Source organism: Limanda limanda, chromosome 11, assembly GCF_963576545.1.
Source record: "Limanda limanda chromosome 11, fLimLim1.1, whole genome shotgun sequence".
Lineage (NCBI taxonomy): Eukaryota > Metazoa > Chordata > Actinopteri > Pleuronectiformes > Pleuronectidae > Limanda > Limanda limanda.
Window position 1 is genome coordinate 13578746 of NC_083646.1, and position 22185 is coordinate 13600930.

At 39.5% G+C, this 22185-nt stretch overlaps 2 protein-coding genes across 2 annotated transcripts; one reads left to right on the forward strand and one right to left on the reverse strand.

Annotated features, from left to right (window-relative positions):
- The first annotated feature begins 565 nt into the window (after positions 1–565).
- LOC133014547 (B-cell receptor CD22-like) lies at positions 566–11961 on the forward strand. Its single transcript, XM_061081814.1, has 11 exons — positions 566–569; positions 1363–1650; positions 2224–2475; positions 7083–7226; positions 9006–9287; positions 9890–10141; positions 10240–10500; positions 10614–10704; positions 11509–11598; positions 11715–11787; positions 11866–11961. The coding sequence occupies exons 1-11, from the start codon at positions 566–568 to the stop codon at positions 11899–11901; spliced, it is 1773 nt and encodes a 590-aa protein (XP_060937797.1). The 3' UTR covers positions 11902–11961.
- Positions 11962–13917: 1956 nt separating this feature from the next.
- Positions 13918–16397, reverse strand: LOC133014458 (uncharacterized). Its single transcript, XM_061081700.1, has 9 exons — positions 16362–16397; positions 16155–16215; positions 15693–16064; positions 15562–15588; positions 15419–15457; positions 15190–15304; positions 14964–15038; positions 14647–14728; positions 13918–14543 (listed from the first exon to the last, which is right to left on the reverse strand). The coding sequence occupies exons 2-9, from the start codon at positions 16213–16215 to the stop codon at positions 14475–14477; spliced, it is 840 nt and encodes a 279-aa protein (XP_060937683.1). The 5' UTR covers positions 16362–16397; the 3' UTR covers positions 13918–14474.
- Positions 16398–22185: the final 5788 nt, after the last annotated feature.

The window sequence follows — 22185 nt, forward strand, 5'->3', positions numbered from 1 at the left end:
TCTGAAAAGACAAAATAAACTTGTTTGGTTTCTAATAGAGAAGAGGGAAGAGAGAGGAGATCAGAGATGTGTCAAGAAGAATGTGTCACTTCACATGCGAGTCTGAATTATCCACAAATATCTTCAGGCTTTATGTGACTGGCGCTAAACTTTGACTCTTGTATTGCTAACGTACACAAAATAATGACGCAAAATAACATTGGGATGTGATTTAATAACTGTATCATAAACAGCGGTGCCACATCAATCTGGAATTGTTTGTCCCTTCATCTGCAGGTCCGACCGCGACAGGATGAGATGGATGCTTTGAATTGGCGTCTGTTCTTTAATAAGCAATGCTGTTCTTTTTTTTCTCTTCCTTTTTGATTTGGTATTATCTCTTTCCTGAGAATAATAATTTTATCTTTCTTTACATTGCATGACAGTAGTTCAAACCGAGCACAATAACTGTTCACTGAAGATTGATACGCTCCAGCAAAGTGATAGCGGGCCGTTTGTTTTCAGATTTGAGATGGCACACTTTGATAGCTTTTCTTACAAAGCTCACCAAGTCTCCATTACAATGATGGGTAAGAAATACATAACAACTTTTTGAATAGTTACTTTTTTTTTTTACGTGATTCTCTCTTCTTGTAAAAATATAAATATTCATTAAATTATGTTCCTTTTATTTTTTGCCAACTAAGCTAGACTAGAGGAACACTTAATATAGTGCTCATCTCAACCAAGGCCCAACTGTGCCTTTATAAAACCACATTTAAATTAACTTTCATTTGGACCTGCACCAAACTGCCCAAACTCATATCAGTCCCCTGAATATGCCGGATTTATAACCAAGATCAACTGAGAAAACAACAAAAACGTTGATAAATGCAAAAAAAAATCTCCAAATCTTTAAGAACGTGAGAAAAAAAAAGTTCTAATCTTGATCCACACTAGAAGTTAATAACAATAATAACTTTATTCGTAGAGCCCTTATCTAAACAAGGTTACAAAATGCGTCACAAAATACATGGCAATAAAAAAACAAATGAATAAAACAATAAAAGGTAGGCAGATGGTAGGGACATATTCAATTAAATTGGAATCCCAAAATCAAAAAATGTTAAGGTTGAGAACCAAGGATTTTTTGTTGGGTCACAACCCACCCCTCCAAAGAATTGCATGGAAATCGGTTGGGTAGTTTTTGCGTAATCCTGCTGACAAACAAATTAAAACATTATCTCATTGGTGGAGGTAATGAACAAGTGAGGACAGAATACAGAACTTCTAAAGACTGCATCATCGCTGTGAACAGATTAAGTGTTTTCCTTTATTTTCATGACAGAATCCTTACAATCACAACCTCTCTTGTTGTTCCAGATAAAGTTGATATGGCTTTCTCACTGACAGAGGACGTGGTGGAGGGTCAGCTTGTGGTGGCGTACTGCTCCGTGTCTCCCTCCTGTCCCACCTCCCTTCCTGTCTTCAGATGGAGTCACCCTGGAGAGGAACATTTTCATTCTCTGCAGTTTGACGACGACCAGTGGAAAGCGACGGCTGCTCTGAGCTTTCGCCCGACCAGCGTTGACCACAACAAGTCTTTACAGTGCACCGCCCACTACAGCGAAGGGCAGAAGCAGAAAACCTCCAAGCTCCTCAAAGTTAAAAGTAGGTGTATATAGTGGTGGTGACAGCAAATGCAGGTGTTTGAAACGTCATAACGTTGGATGCAGGAGGGTTTCAAGGAGCTTTTGGGGCCACAATCACCTGTTCATGCTGATCTTAGAATTTGTGGAGGTCCTCCCAAAATGGTAAAGGTGTAATCAGACTGTTTATAAAGACAGATGACCTCCTCCCACTATACAGAAAGGAAGCCAAAATATCCTTGAGGCAAACGTTATCGTCTTGCGCCAAAAACTTCACCTGGAGCCAGACGATGACTACGTTACACCCGTGTTTAGGGTTATGGTTAGGGTTAGGGTTAGGTTCAATACTTAAACAAAGATCGATTTGATGAGAACAATTTAAAATGACTGAAGCCGTCTTTGAGAAAAAAAATTGACGTGTACATTGACTTTTTTATTTGGTGTGTGAACTGCAGCCAGCCACTTTGGGGTGATTGAGACATTTTGTCTATAAAGGTGTTGAGGCCCCTGTTTCAGCTTTATAAAAGAATACAAAATAAAACATAATGTAACACATGTTGGTGGAATCACAACCAGTTCCTTTGTTTTCTTGCAGATGCCCCAGTGAATGTGAGGGTTGAGTACAAGTCTGATGTGAAGGAGGGAGAAGCCGTGCAGCTGACATGCACCAGCGACGCTCACCCCCCCGCCAGCAGCTATGAGTGGTTCAGTGAAACTGTTGCTCAGCTGCATCAGGGAAACCTCTACACGATGCCAAACGTCTCCAGACACCTGGATGCATTGTACTGCACCGCCATCAATACAGTGGGACGAGGCAAATCTAGCCCTGTGCGTCTCACTGTGTTGTGTAAGTACAATCCATGAAATGTAATGATAAAGAACGTTTTATTTGTTTTGTTTGAACATTTGTCGTACGGCTAACTCATAATTACTCAACTTTTAGTTGTGGATCCATGGCAGGTCAGCTGACAATCACGTCATCATATGGCCTTTTTTATGGTGTTTTCATTATTTTGTGAATGCAATGTTTATGTTTGAAGGCAAATGAGTTTCCTCACTATTAGTTAATAAAACTGCGGTAAAAATACTCCATTACAAGTAAAAGACCTGCATTAAAAATTGTACTGGAGTAATAGTATATAGCAACACACTGTAAAAAGGTACTAACAATCTTAAAGGGAAAGGTACCAATAATTTGCGTTTGTGTTGTTAGTGGATCACTTTCATTGCCATATGAATATAGCCTATTAAAGGGACTCTTACCTTTGTTGCATTTGAGAATTACAGCACATTCAAATCATCCCGCCTTCCTCCAATGCCCCACCCCCTCGTTCCCATCCGCGGTGTTTTTTTGAAGAAACTTTATTTACAAGCAGACTTACAATCTACTGCCTCCGCGCACGCACGAAAGTTTTTGTTTACCAAAGCAATGGATTCGGATTCAGAAGCACCGGTAAGTTATATACATTGATGACGCGGGCCCGAATGCGCCACAAGAAGCAGACGGAAAACCTGCATGTCCATGCAGCAAACAGACAGGTCTGTCGGCCAATAAGGTCCTTCGGTCCGAAGAATTTTATTGGTTGAAGTTTTCACTAAATATTATGAGAGTGAAATAATTGTTTGTTTTTACTCCTGGTGGGTCTGTCTTGCATTTTAGAGTGTCATTACCTTATTAATACCAATTTAACCTTATCCAAAAAAAGTGTAAAAATGCAACAAAGGTAAGAGTCCCTTTAATGGCAACTGTGTGGGGCTTATAATGCATCATGCTTTATAAACTTTAAACCTCAAATCTTAAACAGAAAATTAACTTCTAACTATCTATAATCCATCAGAAAAGTATAAGCTAAAAGCTGAGAAGTTATGAAATGCTACGTAGCAAAGGAACCAGTAACTAGTTAATAAAGAGTACAGAAGAGAAGTACTAAAAGTAAAAAGTAAGTAAAAGTACTTATTTTCCTTTCACACAGTCAGTATCATATCATAAGGATAGCTAACATTATAGCCAACGTTAGCTAGCATTAGCTTAAACACTGTGAGTAAGCTAGCCCAGTTTAACCAGGAACAACAGCATTATTAGCTGTATTCATTAGTCAGCGGACATATACTCACATGTTGGGGTTGGACTTGTTACAGGAAAGCAAACATAAAGCATTTACAGATGGTAAACACGGCTTTAAACAGAAGATTAGCTTTAGCTGTAGCGCTGCTTCCTTTCATTTACTCCATCTTTTCCTGTCTTGCTGTTGTCATGGCAACAACTTTGGAAGTCAGAGTCTTTTACTGTGTTTACTTTCATTAAAGAAAGTGCATCAAAATATATTCTATACAAAAATATTCTATAAAGAGAAATACATTTTTAATTAAGACAAAGATTCAGGTAGACAACAAGATGTATCTTATGAATTAAATTACAAGAGGCACAACTATCAACTATCAGATAGTTTTAAAGTGTCCCTGAGGTATGAGAGACTCTAGTTATGGGTACATTTTCAGCTTTTTTCAATTTTTTAAAATAAAATACATGCTATGATTATTTCTTTGATGATAAGGTTGATGATATGATTAAGAATACAATTATTCGTTTTAATTATTATTAATTTAATTTATAGTGATGATTAACAACTATAATAACTTTGATCGTAATTTAGTCGTGTTGCCATTGCCACCATTTGTTGCTGTTAAGGACTTAAACCTCAAAGTTGCTCTAAACAAAATATCCATCCTTTTGATTTTATATTTCATACTTAACTTTGTAAAATATTCTTTACAATATAGGCCTAATCTCGTCAAACCTGCTCCCATATATATAATATATATTTGACAGGCATAAAGGGGAGTCTGACAATGATTCTATAAGAGGTTCTGCAGTTTAAGATCTTAAATGTAAAATCTAAATGCTGTGAGCACAACCACCAATATTCCGTTCACTTAAATTATTCTTTGACAGTGGTAGAAATCTCAGAGAGGATCGCAAAGCAAAACGTGTCTTTACTGACCTCTAGTGGTTGAACTTCCTGCTGTGAAGCAGTGATGAAGACACGCATTTTGGTTGAGGTGCTGCAGACTCCACAGAAACCCCAAAAGGCAACTTGCAGGTCAAAGATTTCAGTGAATTTTTGGGTAGGAAACTCGATGATGAAACTTGATTTTCAAAAAATTATATTTATATTTGCATGACTGTGACATCTGTGGAGTCGTTTTTGTGAGCGAATTATGAGTAAATCCAGCAGTACCACATTTCACACACTTATGAGTATGAGTCCTCTTCACATGCCTGATTTTTGTCATTAAGATCCATTAACTGTTCCCTGGGATATCATGACAAGAAGGCCTGTCTCACAGCGTAAAAGAAAGTGATAAAAAAAAATCATCAGTCTTGAAATTAGTCAAATCTCACTTAACTTAACCTCACTTTGGTTTCAGGGTGAAAGTCAGAAAGGTTTGACTTGGACACTGAATTTCCATATTAAAACACATAGTTATTGTACATTAGCTGTGTTTGCTTTTATTCACCAACAGCAGAGTTGAAACCCTGAAACTGAAGAAACAAGGACAACACAGTTTAACTATTAAACAATGGAGGTGTGTTTGTGATTTAAAGAATCCCTCAGTGATTGATTGATCAGTTGACTGATTGGCTAACTAATTAAAATGCAAGACTTAATATGAGATCCATTCATCGGCTGTGTTTAACTTCTATTGTTTCTGCTGTGTTTAATCTCATCCAGGGAGATCTGATCACTAGCTCCTGTGAGGACAGACGAGGTTGGGTCTTCAGTCTGTCCTGCAGCTCTGTCTTTATAATGGAGGAGCCTGACACTTCTTCTCACTCGGTGCAGGATCTTCAGCAGATCAACCAGCAGCAGCGTGGAGGAACATCGCAGAGGCCTGTGTAGGTAAACATCTATTTGTGAGGATTCTTTGGGTTGGCATAACTTTATTACCTCCATCTGAGAGGTTATGTTTTCTTGTGCTTGTTCTTCGTTCTGCTTTCCAGTATTTTTTTCTTAACTTATTTAAACATAGCAAGATAGTATGCTTTTCTACATTTTCACAAAAGGGGACTGATATTGAAAGCATTCGTCGACAAATATAAAATGAATCACAAGCCTTCTGAAACTAAATAGTTAGTAAAACCAAGACCCAGGAAGTGACATCTATATATGCCGCAGAGGATTTTGGGGTCAGAGTATAGACAGGGAGAGACATCTTGTTTATTCAAGTGGTGGTCTGAAGGTAAATCTGTTGACAGGGAGGAAAAAAAGATGAAACAATCAACCTGTCCCGAATTCACCCTTCTATTAATCTTTTCACTTTTCATATTTTCACATACTAATCCCTGTGTCATTTCAGAGTTCAGCCACTCCCCTCCTGCTCTGCACTTCCGCACCGGCTCCACCCACATACGCACCTGTCTTCAATCCACTCATTAGTTCCCTCCAGTATATCTGCCTGCCAGTTCCCTTTGCCCTCTGCCAGATCGTTAGCGTTACTTACCTCCCAAAATTTCTCTATTTCTCATCGCCTGCCTGATCCCCTTGTGACTTACCTGTCTGTTCCCTAGACCTCTCTTTTGCCTACTCCCTGTCGGATATTATTTGCTACGGATTGACCACCTGGCTCCTGACCTCGGCTCTGTTTCCTGGATCTCCCGTTCGCCTACTCCTTATTGGATTTGTTTGCCTTGGACTGTCTGCCTGGTATCTGACCCTGCTCCGTAAATAAACCAAGAACTTTGCCTTTTCCTACTCTGCTTCCGTGTCGTGCATTTGGGTCCACGCCTGCCATTTCTGCCAGCCCTGACAGATCTGGCCGTTCAGGAGCACAACAGCTTCCATCCGAAGAGGGGAGACATGATCAACCCTGCTTTTGTTGGAGATCAGGGTCTGTTGGTGAACTGAAATCACCATGTCCAATCAGAACTCAGCCAGAGGATCCTCTCGACTGTGATGTTTGAAGGTGCAACTGCAAACAGCTCATATGATACCTCTGCCACACTTTCTGGTTTGTCACACATGACCTCTGATGAGTGGTTTCTCTCTTCTGAGCACTGTAGAGCTGATGAACCGAAAGAGAGAACTTGTAGGTGTTAGAATTTTTTTGGGGGGATTTCGAGACATATGACAAGACAGCCTGAGATACGGTAACTTATAAAGGTGACAACAGAGACAAGGACATCTTGTCTTCACAGCTCTCTGTTCATGGTGCACACAGTGACAGGTAGAGTGAAGTTCCTTTTAATTGTTTAAAATTTGTTTGAAGGTTTTTAATTCTCAGCAGCTGAAGCTCCAGTGACCTTTCATTTACTCAACATGTCCTTTCAATAAGCACTTGCTGTAAAGGTTTCATCTTCGCATAACCTGGATCTTGTCATTGTATTATACCTTGGTTTTTTTTCATGTCATTTTTGTCCAGTTCTCTGCAGAAAATGTGTAACTAAGAGGTAAGCAAACTGTTCACTGAAGATTGATCCGCTCCAGCAAAGTGACCAAGGGCCGTTTGTTTTCAGAATTGAGATGGCAAACTTTAATAGATTTTCTTACAAAGCTCATCAAGTAAACATTACAATGATGGGTAAGAAAAACATAACAAGTTTCTAAATAGTTAATTTTTTTGTACGTGATTGTCTCTTCTTGTAATAATATAAATATTCATTAAATTATATTACTTTTTATCTGAGCATTCATGAATAACTCATTCAACTTGAGATGCGATTATATTTTACTTAAAATTATAAACAAAACAGACTTAAACACTTAAACACTACCACAGTGTTTTCTTCTGCGGTAAATTTTTGTCTGCTCAGCCAAGGAGGTTAGGATTTAATTTGTGTGTGTACGTTAAATAGTATGTCAGCAATAAGTAAGTAAGTAAGTGCTCAGCCGATTTCCATGCCATTTGGAAAGGAGGAACAATCCAAATCAGGGGCAGATCCATCTTTTTTTTCCAATTTTTCAAAATGGCCCGATAGGGTATTTTTCATCATTTTACTAAATTTCTCAGAGAATAATTCATGGAACTAGATGATATATCAGGCATGTTTAGGGGACTGTTGTTTATGAATGTGTGAAATTTGGTGCAGATCCAAATAAATAATAAATCTGGTGATTTTAAATGTGGTTTCAAAAGGGGACTGTTTAGATTGAGGTGTGTGCTTGACTCAGTGTCACTAGGTGTTACAGCGTTGGAAAGTTCAGGTCATTACTATTGCTCCAAAGACAGAGGTGTCAAACAGCACACACTGAAGTGCAGATAGGGATAATTTTAAATGTCTAATTTAAGCAGTGATTGGTTCCTCATTTGTCACTGGTTGTTTTCCCTCATCTGGCTTATTTTATCATAACAGTATAACTTAAGATTCACTTCTATTGACAGATGTGTAAAAATGATGGGAGATACAACAGATCGTAACAATTCCTTCAAGTAAAATATTGTGTCCACTGGAGTTCTCTCAACATGTTTAGTAAATATCAGACTGAAAAGCTAAGAATATATTTGAGCATGATATGAATCAGTCGGACCTGCTGTGTAGAAAGATAAAGTGACTTAAGGGAAACTTCTTGAATCAACAGGAAATAGTTTTCGCACAATTCTCTGCAGCATATTTAGTCGTCGGTTCTTGGGTTGAGCATAAACTTACTTTTTTAGTTTTAGCAGGTTAATGGTTCCTTTTATTTTTTGACAACTAAGCCAGACTAGAGGAACACTTAATATAGTGCTCATCTCAACCAAGGCCCAACTGTGCCTTTATAAAACCACCTTTTAATTCACTTTTATTTGGACCTGCACCAAACTGCCCAAACTCATATCAGTCCCCTGAATATGCCGGATTTATAACCAAGATCAACTGAGAAAACAACAGAAACGTCGATAAATGCAAAAAAAATCTCCAAATATTTAAGAAAGTGAGAAAAAAAAAGTTCTAATCTCGATCCACACTAGAAGTTAATAACAATAATAACTTTATTCGTAGAGCCCTTATCTAAACAAGGTTACAAAATGCATCACAAAATACATTGCAATAAAAAAACAAATGAATAAAACAATAAAAGGTAGGCAGATGGTAGGGACATATTCAATTAAATTGTTATCTCCAAATCATAAAATGTTATGGTTGAGAACCAAGGGTTTTTTGTTGGGTCACACCCCACCCCTCCAAAGAATTGCATGGAAATCGGTTGGGTAGTTTTTGCGTAATCCTGCTGACAAACAAATGAAAACATTACCTTCTTGGTGGAGGTAATGAACAAGTGAGGACAGAATACAGAACTTCTAAAGACTGCATCATCGCTGTGAACAGCTTAAGTGTTTTCCTTTATTTTCATGACAGAATCCTTACAATCACAACCTCTCTTGTTGTTCCAGATAAAGTCGTTGTGGCTATCTCACTGACAGAGGACGTGGTGGAGGGTAAGCTTGTGGTGGCGTACTGCTCCGTGTCTCCCTCCTGTCCCACCTCCCTTCCTGTCTACAGATGGAGTCACCCTGGAGAGGAACAATTTCATTCTCTGCAGTTTGACGACGACCAGTGGAAAGCGACGGCTGCTCTGAGCTTTCGCCCGACCAGCGCTGACCACAACAAGTCTTTACAGTGCACCGCCCTCTACAGCGGAGGGCAGCAGCAGAAAACATCCAAGCTCCTCAAAGTTAAACGTAGGTGTATACAGCGGTGGTGACAGTAAAAGCAGGTGATTCAATCGTCATAACCTTTGGATGCAGGAGGGTTTGAAGGGGCTTTTGGGGCCACAATCACCTGTTCATGCCGATCTTAGAATTTGTGGAGGTCCTCCCAAATGATCTTATGGACACGATGCCGTCTTGCGCCGATAGCTTCACCTGGAGCCAGTCGATCATAATGTACACCCGTGTTAATAGCATCAAACATCCACACTTGAACAAAGATCGGTTTGATAAGAACAATTAAAAATGACTGAAGCCATCTTTGAGAACATTTTTTTACGTGTACATTGACTTTTTTATTTGTCTTTTTAACTGCAGCCAGACACTTGGGGGTGATTGAGACATTTTGTCACAGTCTATAAATGTGGTGAGACGCCCCCCCCCTCAGCTCGAAGCCCTGCTTTGCCAACCCTGTTGCATCGCCCCTGACTGGATTTAGGTTTTTGGTAGCCTCTATATAGACTCTTTTTATCTAGTTTATATATGTGCGGTGGCCCCTGTTTCAGCTTTCTAAAATAATACAGACTATAAACACAATCGGTGGAATCACAACCAGTTCCTTTGTTTTCTTGCAGATGCCCCAGTGAATGTGACGGTTGAGTACAAGTCTGATGTGAAGGAGGGAGAAGCCGTGCAGCTGACATGCACCAGCGACGCTCACCCTCCCGCCAGCAGCTATGAGTGGTTCAGTGAAACTGGTGCTCAGCTGCATCAGGGAAACATCTACACGATGCCAAACGTCTCCAGACACCATGGTGCATTGTACTGCACCGCCATCAATACAGTGGGACGAGGCAAATCCACCCCTGTGCGTCTCACTGTGTTGTGTAAGTTCCATCCATGAAATGTAATGATAAAGAAGGTTTTATTTGTTTTATTTGAACATTTGTCGTATGGCTAACTCATAAATTACTCCTTGTTACAGATTCCCCTGGGATTAAGAGCCTCTCCTCCTGCTCCTCAGAGGGAAAGATGGTAAAGTGTGTGTGCATTGCTGACTCCGTACCTCCCTGCATGGTCCATTTTGTGCTTTCTGAAGGAGTCCTACCAGGCACCAAGATAGAGAGACATGGCTCTGTCACCATTGGAACTCTGCAGGCCGAGTTTGAATCCTCTGAGTTTGTCCACTGTCTGGCAAACAACCCGGTGGGCAACGCCAGCCTCGTACTCTCCCTACCTGTGAACAGTAAGGAAGTGTTTCACATTTGAACACATGATATTTCTAATATGCATAAACTACTGACGGTTTGAACTGTGGAATAAGAGGAAAGTGACCGCAGGTGGCTTCTGTTTGGACAGGTGCGATGCAGAGTCTCTATATCGCCATCGCCATCGGGGCAGGCGCGCTTCTGGTGATACTTTTAATAGCTGTGGGACTTGTTAAAAAATGGTAAGTGGAAATAGAAAACATTTCCTCCCAATGAAAGTGAAGTCAGTGATATGGTAAAGCATCTTGGTACTGCCCACTTAAAAACTACAAAATAGCAAGCTTAAAGAAACTGGAAGTTGACTATAAAGATGCTATGATTATTTATTATGACTGATATGATTATTGCCTAAGAAAAAAAGATGGTCGAGAGTGAGTGAAATGTTTGTGGCTGCAGGAGTCAACACTTTCCGATCTGTCCTGAGAAATCTCATGTATGAATGTATTTGTCTGATCAGTGACTCTGAAAATGAAATCATCTTTCACTTGGTTTTGCACGTATGTATCACTTCTGTAGAGGCATAGGTATGGTCGTCTTTATGTCAGACATTCATATTTATATATTTTCTGTTGTGGGCGTATGTATCTATTAATGTATCCGATACTAGATAAGCCACTACACTTTGGCCTCTGATGGAGAAGTTTGTAAATGTCTTAGAGAAAATGATAATCTCTGTCCAGTTTTGCAGTTTGCTGGGGCAGCACAGTGGTAAAGTGGTTAGCCTCACAGCAAGAAGGTTCACAGTTTGAATCCCAGCGGTCTTTGTAGAGTTCTCCTCTTTCCTGGGTTTTCTCTCAGTACTCTGGATTCCTCCCACAGTACAGAAACATGCAGATTAGGGTCCATAGGTATGAATGTGAGTGCTAATGATTGTTTTTGTCTTTAGCCAACCACCTGCAAGATAAGTTGTATAGATAATGCACATGGATAGTGTGACAATAGTAATTTTTTTCTGGATCCTAAATTAAAAGTCCTTACTCTTCCAGTAGGGGCAAATCTGGAGAAACACCAACACCTCACATGAGCGATGTGAGGGAAAACAAAGAAGAGCTGACGGAATATGCTACAACAAAAAGGTGACAGATATTAGCTCAGTTTGAAACAAGCAAAAGTTCCCTCATGACTTAACATGACACAATCTCACATAGTCTCATGTAAATTTACTTTGTGTGTGTATGTTTGCACTCTTCAGAAAAGACAGGAACTACAAGGTGGTAACAAGACCTGCACATCATGTCGACGAGCAAGTGTATGGCAACGTGGAGGCATGTGAAGTTTTCTTTATTCCTTCATTATTTCAGTGTGTGAAGACAACTCTCACTGTTACTTCATTTCCCAAACAGTCTGAATGGGATGACGCGATCTACGCCAACGTGTAACATCGCTGAGTTTGGTGCAGCTGCAGTTCCGCTGTGTGGGGGATGTGGGTCAAGACAACTGTAAAGACAAATAAACACTAATATGCAATTTCCCGTATGTGTTAAACAAGCATGTGATTATTTTCCTGTGTGCTAACATTAACATATACATTTTTCAGAAAAAGTTTCCTGTCTTAAAACAACTTTGTTATTGACGCACACTTGTGTCCGCAGTTATTATTTCTCCTCTTCAGAACTTTCCCTGTTTGCTTTTTAGATCAACATTATTATCCTGTATGTTGTGGTTAATCCCCATTAAAGAATTGCAATGATATACTGTGTGGTACTCTTGATTTTGATTGTTTAGTCGTTTGTTTTGTCGTTAGTTTCAAAGCAAGATAGGCAAAAACTACTACCCATATAAGACGTGGTGGAAGAATGGGGAACCGTCAGAAATTAAACTTTTAGTTTTTCACTTCCTTTAGCATTGTGAGATACGGCATTTCTCAACATCATCATTGATTTCTCAGAGAATGATTCATGTTAAAGGGACTCTTACCTTTGTTGCATTTGAGAATTACAGCACATTCAAATCATCCCGCCTTCCTCCAATGCCCCACCCCCTCGTTCCCATCAGCGGTGTTTTTTTGAAGAAACTTTATTTACAAGCTGACTTACAATCTACTGCCTCCGCGCACGCACGTGAGTTTTTGTTTACCAAAGCAGTGGATTCGGTAAGTTATATACATTTACATTCACATGCCTTGATGACGCGGGCCCGAATGCGCCACAAGAAGCAGACGGAAAACCTGCATGTCCATGCAGCAAACAGACAGGTCTGTCGGCCAATAAGGTCCTTCGGTCCGAAGAATTTTATTGGTTGAAGTTTTCACTAAATATTATGAGAGTGAAATAATTGTTTGTTTTTACTCCTGGTGGGTCTGTCTTGCATTTTACAGTGTCATTACCTTATTAATACCAATTTAACCTTATCCAAAAAAAGTGTAAAAATGCAACAAAGGTAAGAGTCCCTTTAAGGTGTGAAATTAGGTGCAGATGAAATGTGGATCTAGTGAATTCAGACAGGGTTTCATCAGGGGACTGTTGGGCCTTGGCAGAGGTAAGCAGTCCACTGAGTGCCTTTCTAGTTAATGCAGTACCAGTTCCACAAAATAATTAGAGGTGTTTTCTTTTAGCTTTTTCTTAAAACACAGTGAGAAACCCACAGCGTTTGAAATGTCAGTTCCCTGATGAGTACAACTGTTTGAGTCAAATGCGAAACCGACAAAAGGGCAAAGGGGAAGCTGGTCACCATCTTGGATTGATAAGAATACTGAAGAAAGGCTATCACACATTTCAAATGTCCTTGAGAGTGATACTTTCAGTTCAGCTTCACACCTAATGATCACACATCTCATAGGGCTGAACTTCACAGTTGTAGATAATATAGAAAGACACACTGAAACAAGCAAGACACACTGTGGCCTGCACATTAACACAAGTGATACAGTCCAATACTATTTCCCTTTAACTGTTTTTACTTTGATAATGCCATTAAACTTAGGACAACAGGTAATAACTTAATCTCTGGATATATGAAGACAGCATGTAAGAAAACAGAAGTTTGAGCCACAGCAGAGGTGAAACAGGAAGTTCCTTTTTTTGCAAATAAATTGAGAAAGAAAAAAGCAAACCAACCCAAAAGTTCAGGAGAGGTTATGCAGTCATACGTCGAGGACTCTTTTTTTCGAATAACTTACATCACATGAATCATTTCCACAGAAAAAAGGTTGGTGCATTAGTGCTCACAACAAACAAACACAAAATTAAACCATAAAAAGATTCTATAAAAAACCCCATCATGTATGGCAACAGACTATAACCTATCTTTCTACGGTACCTACGTTTATATATGTAAAGTGGAAGATCAGCAAAGAAACACTGTCCACTAAAAACAATTTTTTATTTTAAAATTTTTTATTAAGAATTTTTATTTTAAACAGGTTTTGTCTATAACAGACTGTACATTATTAATTGTTATACTTTCTTACATGACTGCCAAACAACTTACATTTTATAATATGAAATAACGAAAAATAAATACTTGCTATATGCAACTCCTGTTAGTCCACAGCCGTGAAGAAATTATAAGAAAATAAACATCTGGACTCAGGAGTAACCGACATACATAAAAATGACAAGACAACCAAACTGAAAGAGTCATGAAGTGACTACAAATCATACAGACATGTTGTCTTTCTAATAATGAGCCTTTTATGCTCTATTTATATCTCCTTTTAGTGAATTTGAGTATCTTTGTGGTTGTTCAAGGTCATTGGAGCAGAACTGGGCGAGTACGTGAGAGTCTATTTAGTTCTAGTAAGGAACATGCTGGCACGATAACACGCCGTTTTTTTTTAAGGGAACATCTTTAGTTGTTGGTTCTGCATTTACATTATGACACACAATTAATCTTTCATAGCCTAGAGGATGTTTCACAGACATGAACAAAACCCCCAACAATGCAGAATTCAAAGGTTGCATTTGAGACAAAGGTTTAAGACCAAATAGATGTATGAGATTCAGCTATTGTGCTATTTTGAGTAATCTACATTTCCGTAAACATTTTGTATGTGATCCTCATCCACCTGATCTGTAAGGGCCTGCAAAGACACAAGGAGTATGGGTCACAGTCAGGTCAGCCACTATTGTGTTATCTACTTTTTCTTAGGATAGTAAAAAACAAATTGAGTTGGTGTATTGTACCTCGGTGTTGACGTAGATGGGCTCATCAATAATATTCGGTTCAGAAAATGTTTTGTTTTGTTGATTTTCACAGGATGCCACTCTGAAAAGACAAAATAAACTTGTTTGGTTTCTTATAGAGAAGAAAGAAGAGAGAGGAGATCAGAGATATGTCAAGAAGAATGTGTCACTTCACATGTGAGTCAGAATTATCCACAAATATCTTCAGGTTTTATGTGACTGGCGCTAAACGTTGACTCTTGTATTGCTCACGTACACAAAATAATGACGCAAAATAACATTGGGTTGTGATTTAATAACTGTATCATAAAACAAACCTTTGGGCTGGGTCCTCTGATGCTCTGCTAAAATTGGCATAGTATCCAGATTCCTCCCTGGTGAAAGATTGTGACCTGTAAAAAGGAGTAAAGTTGGAAAGTTTGTGGACATTGTAATGATGAAAATGCAAAGCTTTAAAAAAAAAAGGTACTTGAGGATAACCCCGGGATCAGTGGCAAATACTTTTACATACAATTTACAAACGATATATAAAAGTGATGTTACTTTTTGCACTTTTTGTGACAGCAAACTGCAGCGAAGACGACGACAACGAGGAGAAGAACAAAAAGTGGAACAGTGATGGCTGTATACATGGTTGAGTCGTCCAGGATAATAGGCACTGTGGGGGAAATTACAACTACTGAGAACTGTAATCTTCTCACTGAGACAAAAACGACTGAATTAAAGATTTTCACGTGATAAATATTTGTTTGAAATAAACGTAAAAACTCACTGAGTGTGGTTGCGACGGTGAATAATGGGGGGTTTGTACCTTCAAAAAAAACAAAAATAATTAATGATTAAGATTACATTCTATAATCTTTGTTATCTGTTGTGATCTGAAATATTATACATAGTATAGCCTGTTTATCCTACCTTGGCTGAGAACGACAGGTGCAACACCTGGCCAAGTAGAAGAAACATGTGAAGTGTTCATTTAATTTGACTTTTTTGAATTCTCAGGAATATAAGCATAATTAAGAACATATATAAAAGACTTTGCTCACCAGACACTGAAATGGACACAACTTTCCTTACGAAGCTGAAGTTTTGACCATTTGTGATGAGTCTCACATAGAGACTCGGTTCATTATAGGTGACACTCCGAATCTTGAGGGAGCAGTTTCCCTCATCTTTATTTCCAATGAGCTCGGTGTTTCCTCTGTATTGCTCCACCATGAACGTTTCATTCGTGTGAAGGACAAACTGGTTTTTGTCATTGTCTCCGGTATTGAAGCTGCTTCTCCCACGTCTTTTCCAGTAAACCTGAACATCATTGGTGTGGTATTCTTCCGGATAAGTAAATGTGCACAGTATGGTCACGGTTGAGCCCATTGTTGCATTAATGCGTTGAGTGAGATTAATATCCCATTTTTGACCTGTGATCAAAACCATACCCAGTGTTTACATATGGATTTCCTAAGTATAAACTTCATAAGATCATATTCAAAACACAACATGTCTCCCACCTTTTGAGTAGGAGGCCAGGATCAATATGAGACTCAGATCAATCAGAGCCGGCAGCTTCATCTGATCCAGTAAAAAACATTCGGAAGTTAATTCACATCACAATCCTGAAATCTTATAAACAACAGCAGTGTCCCACACATATAGGAACCAAAATCGTTATGTATCATATTACATTCTGTTATTTACACCATAAGGCAAATACTCACTGTGAGAGGGACCAGAGTCTCCGTGCGTTGTGACAATGCTCTTGATTTTAGTGAAATCGTTGGGTGTGTTTCCTGTTGTTTAGAGCTGATGAATTGCACAAAAAAAAAAAAAAAGGGAAGTTAAGAAAGAAAAGTTAACGCGGACTTTCTCTTACTTTAGCTTGAGGGTAGATATCTTACAAAAATCCTGATTCATGTTGAACTTGTGTTCAATGTTTTTATATTATGTTTTTATACCTCATTGAGTTGGGGAAAGTGTCCACTACATTAGTATGAAATGTGGAAATATGGAGGAAGTATTTATAAGTTAAATGAACTGCATTTATATTTTATATTTCTTGTCTTAACATACACTCAAAGTGCTCAACACTTTTTTTTACACTTATACTTACTAATAACATTCACACACATTCATACACCGCAGCGCTTTTCTATCACACCTCCTTCACACAGCTCCACCTGCTAAATCACAGCCACCCGCAATGCACAAGAGAAATACATAAAGCCTGTACCATGTCAGACATTTCCTGTCAACATAATTAAAGTATAATTTAAGCACAACTCAACAGTCCAACAGTTTACTGTTTAAGGTACAAGCAGGAGGGTCTTGTTTTATCATGGTTTTGCATTTTTGCGTTTTCAGCAGCAGATCAGACGAAAATCTCAGTCGAGTTATGTCAATTTTACACATCTCTCACACAAAAGGTGTGTTAAAGGTCTTTAAAAAACTTTATTTCTAATTTTAACGTCTTTTAATTTATTCTTAAAGATTGCTTAACAGACATTTGATAGATTGTAGAAGTGTTTCAGGAGGACCTACTAATGACAAGGATATAGCGCCAAATCATGATATATATTATCTCAAGGCACTTTACATAGAGGGTCAAGACCTTAGACATGATAGAAAAAGCCAACAGTTCCCCGAACGAGCAGAACTTTGGCAACTGTGGAGAAAAACAGGAAGAAACCTTTAGCAGAACCATCTCAGTGTGGGCGGGTGGCCATCCGGCTCGACCGGTGGGGGTGCATGGGTGGAGAAAAATGGGCAGGAGAGGAGAGATGGGTGGAAAGATGAGAGAGAGAGTTATGGGGGAGAGAGGAGAGAGTTTTTATAAACACGGGTGGCATTTTTTTTCCCTTGAGCACCTGCCTCCCGAAATATCTGTGGCCGGCCCTGGCTGTGATATCACACCCATGTGTTGAAAACAGCTGTCAGGTGGATTTGGTTTTGTGCTGTACCACACGCTGCTGTGCCAAACGTGTGCTGTGCGCGGTCGAGCCACTGGGGGGAGTGAGTTCTGCTCCCACAGACCCGGAGGGAACTTTGGCACTGAAGTCTCCACCTGGAATGTGGGCCAAACTCTGCTCTCCGGGTGCGGTCATGTGACTCCCGGCTGAACCAGACTCAACAACGGGCAGCACATCTTCTCCTGGAAGTCATTTTTCCCGAAGCTCTGGAGATTCTGGATCTTGACTCTCACCTGTTGGAGGAAGTCGCTCCTGGGGGACTGCGCTCGGCTGCGCGCAGGGACAGATGTGCTTGGGGGGGAGGGCGCAAGGGTGGGCCAGAGCCCGATGACCGGTCTGTCTCCAGGTCTCAGCTCCGTGGATGCAGCGGCTCGTCTCTACCTGTGTGAACCCTGCCAGACATGGACAGCCTGAGTGACGGGAGTCTGCGGCAGGAAGCGGTGGAGCAGGAGAGGAGCCCATCATCGGACAGTCTCCAGCCAGATGTCCGCTCCCGCAGGAGGGTAGCGGCGGTGAGCTCTCCCGCTCTGTCCGCCGCACGACTCACCTTGCCCGGGATCATGGACGCCGAGGGCAGGGTGGACGAGTCAAGACTGAGGATGCATATATTCAAAAACGGTATCTATCTATTTATCTATCTATCTATCTATCTATCTATCTATCTATCTATCTATCTATCTATCTATCTATCTATCTATCTATCTATCTATCTATCTATCTATCTATCTATCTATCTATCTATCTATCTATCTATCTATCTATCTATCTATCTATCTATCTATCTATCTATCTATCTATCTATCTATCTATGATAAATGTTATTGCTACTCTAACAGCAATAGTTATCAATCTTTGTATTCCAACCAACTAACTAACTCACATGTGGAAATGCCCCTTGACCAATCATGTTCTTGCACCTGCACCCAGAATTATTGCTAGCAATCTCCTAAAAAAACTTTAGATCCTTCCTGTATAACTTGACTTTATAAGAAAATCTATATTTTGATTTAATGCAAAACTGTTACAACACTCATTATAGTAGAAAGTAATTAGTCTGAGGTCACAACAGGCCAAGAAGTAACCTTAGATAATCCCATAATGCCTTTTTAGATATAAAAGTATTTTCTAATCCAGAGAAAGTCTTGTTTGAAAGATTATTTGTACTTTTGTGTGTTAATACTGTATGAAGCACATTTAACTTAGGATCTTTAGGTAATTTATCATGTTGATTATTGTCTTGCATGAGGCCTGATAGAAAACTTATTTTGCATTTGTCTCTGCATTTATTACCTTTTGTTACAGATTAAAAGATATACTTGTATTCCCCTCAAAAATACAAAAGTGCCCATTTTAGCATTATTTGCTATGCAGCAGATTATTCAACTTGGAATTCTATGAACACGTGTCAGGATGCATCAATGGGCTGTGACCATTCCTGCGGACAGAGAGGGAGTCAAGTGATGCTTTGCCTCAGGAAACTGTCTGAGCCACAGACTAAACCCTTCTCTAAAATCTAACACTCTTTTGTGCATCAGAGCCCCTCCAGCCAAGAACCCCAGCATGACTACTGAGATAAAACAACAGGCGATTATAGAACATTTCGGAGAAGCACACTATACGATCACATGAGATTCAACAGTCAGTGTGTGAAACTAAGAAACAAGGAAAACTCTGGAGTAGTGACTCCAGTGTTAAAACTGATACACACACAGTCCTCATTCAACTTGCCCTGTCTCTCAGACACAAGACAGTAAGTATCTGTACTGGGGTGATCTTACTGTGGTTAAACATCACACTGGATCTCTCATCTATGAGCAGGAATGTGGAAACAGCTCCCTCCTTCTCCGTGGCCCTCTGACCTTTATCCACATTCCAACCACAAACGTGGAATCCAAAGATTAAAGAACTTGCAGAAGAAAACATTACATAAGAAGAAGCAGGGCAAAGTTGACTACATTTTGGATCAGTGATGTTAAAGTTAAGTCTTGCCATGTGATCCACTCAGGATTTGTTTTGATCTGGTCATGATTGGTTTGACTGAATAATCATTGTGAAGTCTTTGTTGGAAAGCTCTGCTTAATTGCTCACTATGTGTTGATCACCATAACAGTATTTTTGAATCCCTGTCTAGGTGGTGTGTCTCCCTCCCAGCGAGGCCTGGTGTGGCGCTTCCTCTTCGGGATGTACCCGTGCAGCTCCACGGCTTTAGAGCGCTCTCTGCTGCAGGAGCAGTTGGTCGTTCGATACCGGGTCATGAAAACAAAATGGCAGCAGTTCCTCCCTTCGTCTGTGCGGATGCATCTCAACGGCACCGACCGTGAGACCCAAACACATATTAACTCTGCCATGATGAAAAGTCACATGTCATCTCTGTGCGTCTCCCTTTCATTTTTCTTCTTCTTCTTGTGTTTCTGCCCTTCTTTATCTTTTCTTTTTGAATGTTGATGACCCATATGAACCTGTCTTGTTTGTAGCTGAGCTGGTCGCAGCTGTCAGGTACTTTGACCAGAGGCAGTTGGAGGCCAAGCAACAGACCCAGGACCAGACAGAGGAGGTCAGGGACAGACTGGCTTTCCTGCAGCTTCAGGCACAGGTTAGTCTAATTATTACCTGTTTGTATTTGATCTTTTCTATAACGTTTGCTTTTCTGCTCTGGCTCTGTTATTTAGTTTCCGTAGTTCCTTCTAATAAGTTCCCATTGGCTATTTGTTGGGAGTGAAAAGCTCAGTTGTTGGAGAAGGGAGGAGTGTATGTTTAGGTAAATTACACAACAGGATCTTATTTGACTGCTCGTCATGTATTTACATAAGGTATCAGTCGACCTCTTTGTATCAGCTGACGCTTTCTGTGCACTTAGGGGAAGCTGATCTCAGAATGTTTTACTTCACATGGAGCTTTAACAGAACTACTCTTTCAAAGTGTTTGCTAACCACCAAATTACAGTTCACACACATCCCTAGTTCTGGTGGAAAGAAAGGAGAAATAATTAAATGTTTTTTTTTAAAAAGCTGTGAACACTGTAATAATGATCAGATATGGTGAAAATACATTTGTTTCTACATTTCCCTCCTGTGAACAGATATTATTCGAGCGGGTCACGTTGGACCAAGTGGAGCTCAAGGAAGCCACACGAATCATTGACAAGGACGCACCGAGAACTAACAGAGACCTGAGCTTTTACCAGTGAGTGACTGTCAGCCATTTTGATTTATTATTTTTTACTCTGACAAAAATGTTAACAGCAAATATAACAGATCAAAGATGTTGTGTCCTGCCCCTCACAACCTCGGAACCGTCTGCCTCTCCTGAACCCAAGCATGTCTGCAAAATACAGAAATAATAGGGAGCGAAAGTTGAAAATGTAGTTGAGTTTTGAGGACCAATATTTGTTTTACTATTAACTTGTAAAACTGATATCAAATGTCACATGACATCAAAATACGCTGCGTTACTTCTGACAGTGTTTCAGGAGCAGTGTTTTCTGGGGCTTGGACTTTAGGCGTTCTAACTTTGCAGTTAACTTTGGGGTCGGCTGTGGCTCAGGGAATAGAACAGTCTATGAGTGGTTTAAGATGGAGAAAGTGCTGCACATAGATGCACTTGTATGTGTTTGTGTGTGTGTGTGTGTGTGTTTTGCAAAAATGTAAAGAGCTTTGATTGTTCATCAAGACTAGAAAAGTGCTATATAGTCAACAAAGCACTAATTGTATATATATATGTTTTCGTATATTTTTGACTTTTACCTTATTATGTTTCATAAAGTTGAAATTGTGTGACAACTTTGTGTGATTATGCATCATTTTATTAAAGACTATTTACCATTTTACAAAAAAAAAAAAACCTATAACACACTAGAGGAAAACTGTAAAAAATGTAATACAGTTAATTTTTTTAAAGAATAAAAGCCATATGGGTTAACAGTTCAAAATAATTTAAGTTTCATTGTTTTTCGGCCTGTAAATAAAAGGCAGCAACTAACATAATATCATCTATTCTCTGCAGATTCCATAATTAAATGAGTTGATTGTCAATAATTAAGTCATATATTTCTATATAGCGCTCTTCAAACACATTTGCCCAGTGTTTTAACTCCTGCTGCTCACTTCTCTGTGTGCAGGGGTGAAGGTTCAGGTAATCTGTTGGTGTTGAGAGATATCCTCATCACTTACGCTGCGTTTCATCCAGGTAAACAACAGAAACAATCCCATCTCATTGTTATTGACACTGACTACATCAGACTGCATTAGGCTGTTTATTGTGCTGATAAACACATGGACTGTTTGTTTGTGAACCTCTTGTCTTGACCCACGATCCAGAGGTCAGTTATGCCCAGGGAATGAATGACCTGTGCAGCCGGTTCCTGGAGGTTCTTGACTCGGAGGTTGACACGTTCTGGAGTTTCTCCTGCTACATGGAGAAATTCTCCAAGGACTTCAGAGCCGATGGTCTGCACAGAAAAATAGGTGAGGTTATTATAGTAAGAAATTCATCTTTCATGCATATCATAACTGTTGTTTCCAAGATATATCTATATGAAATAGAATTCATGACCTCTAGTGGTAAAAGAAGGATATTG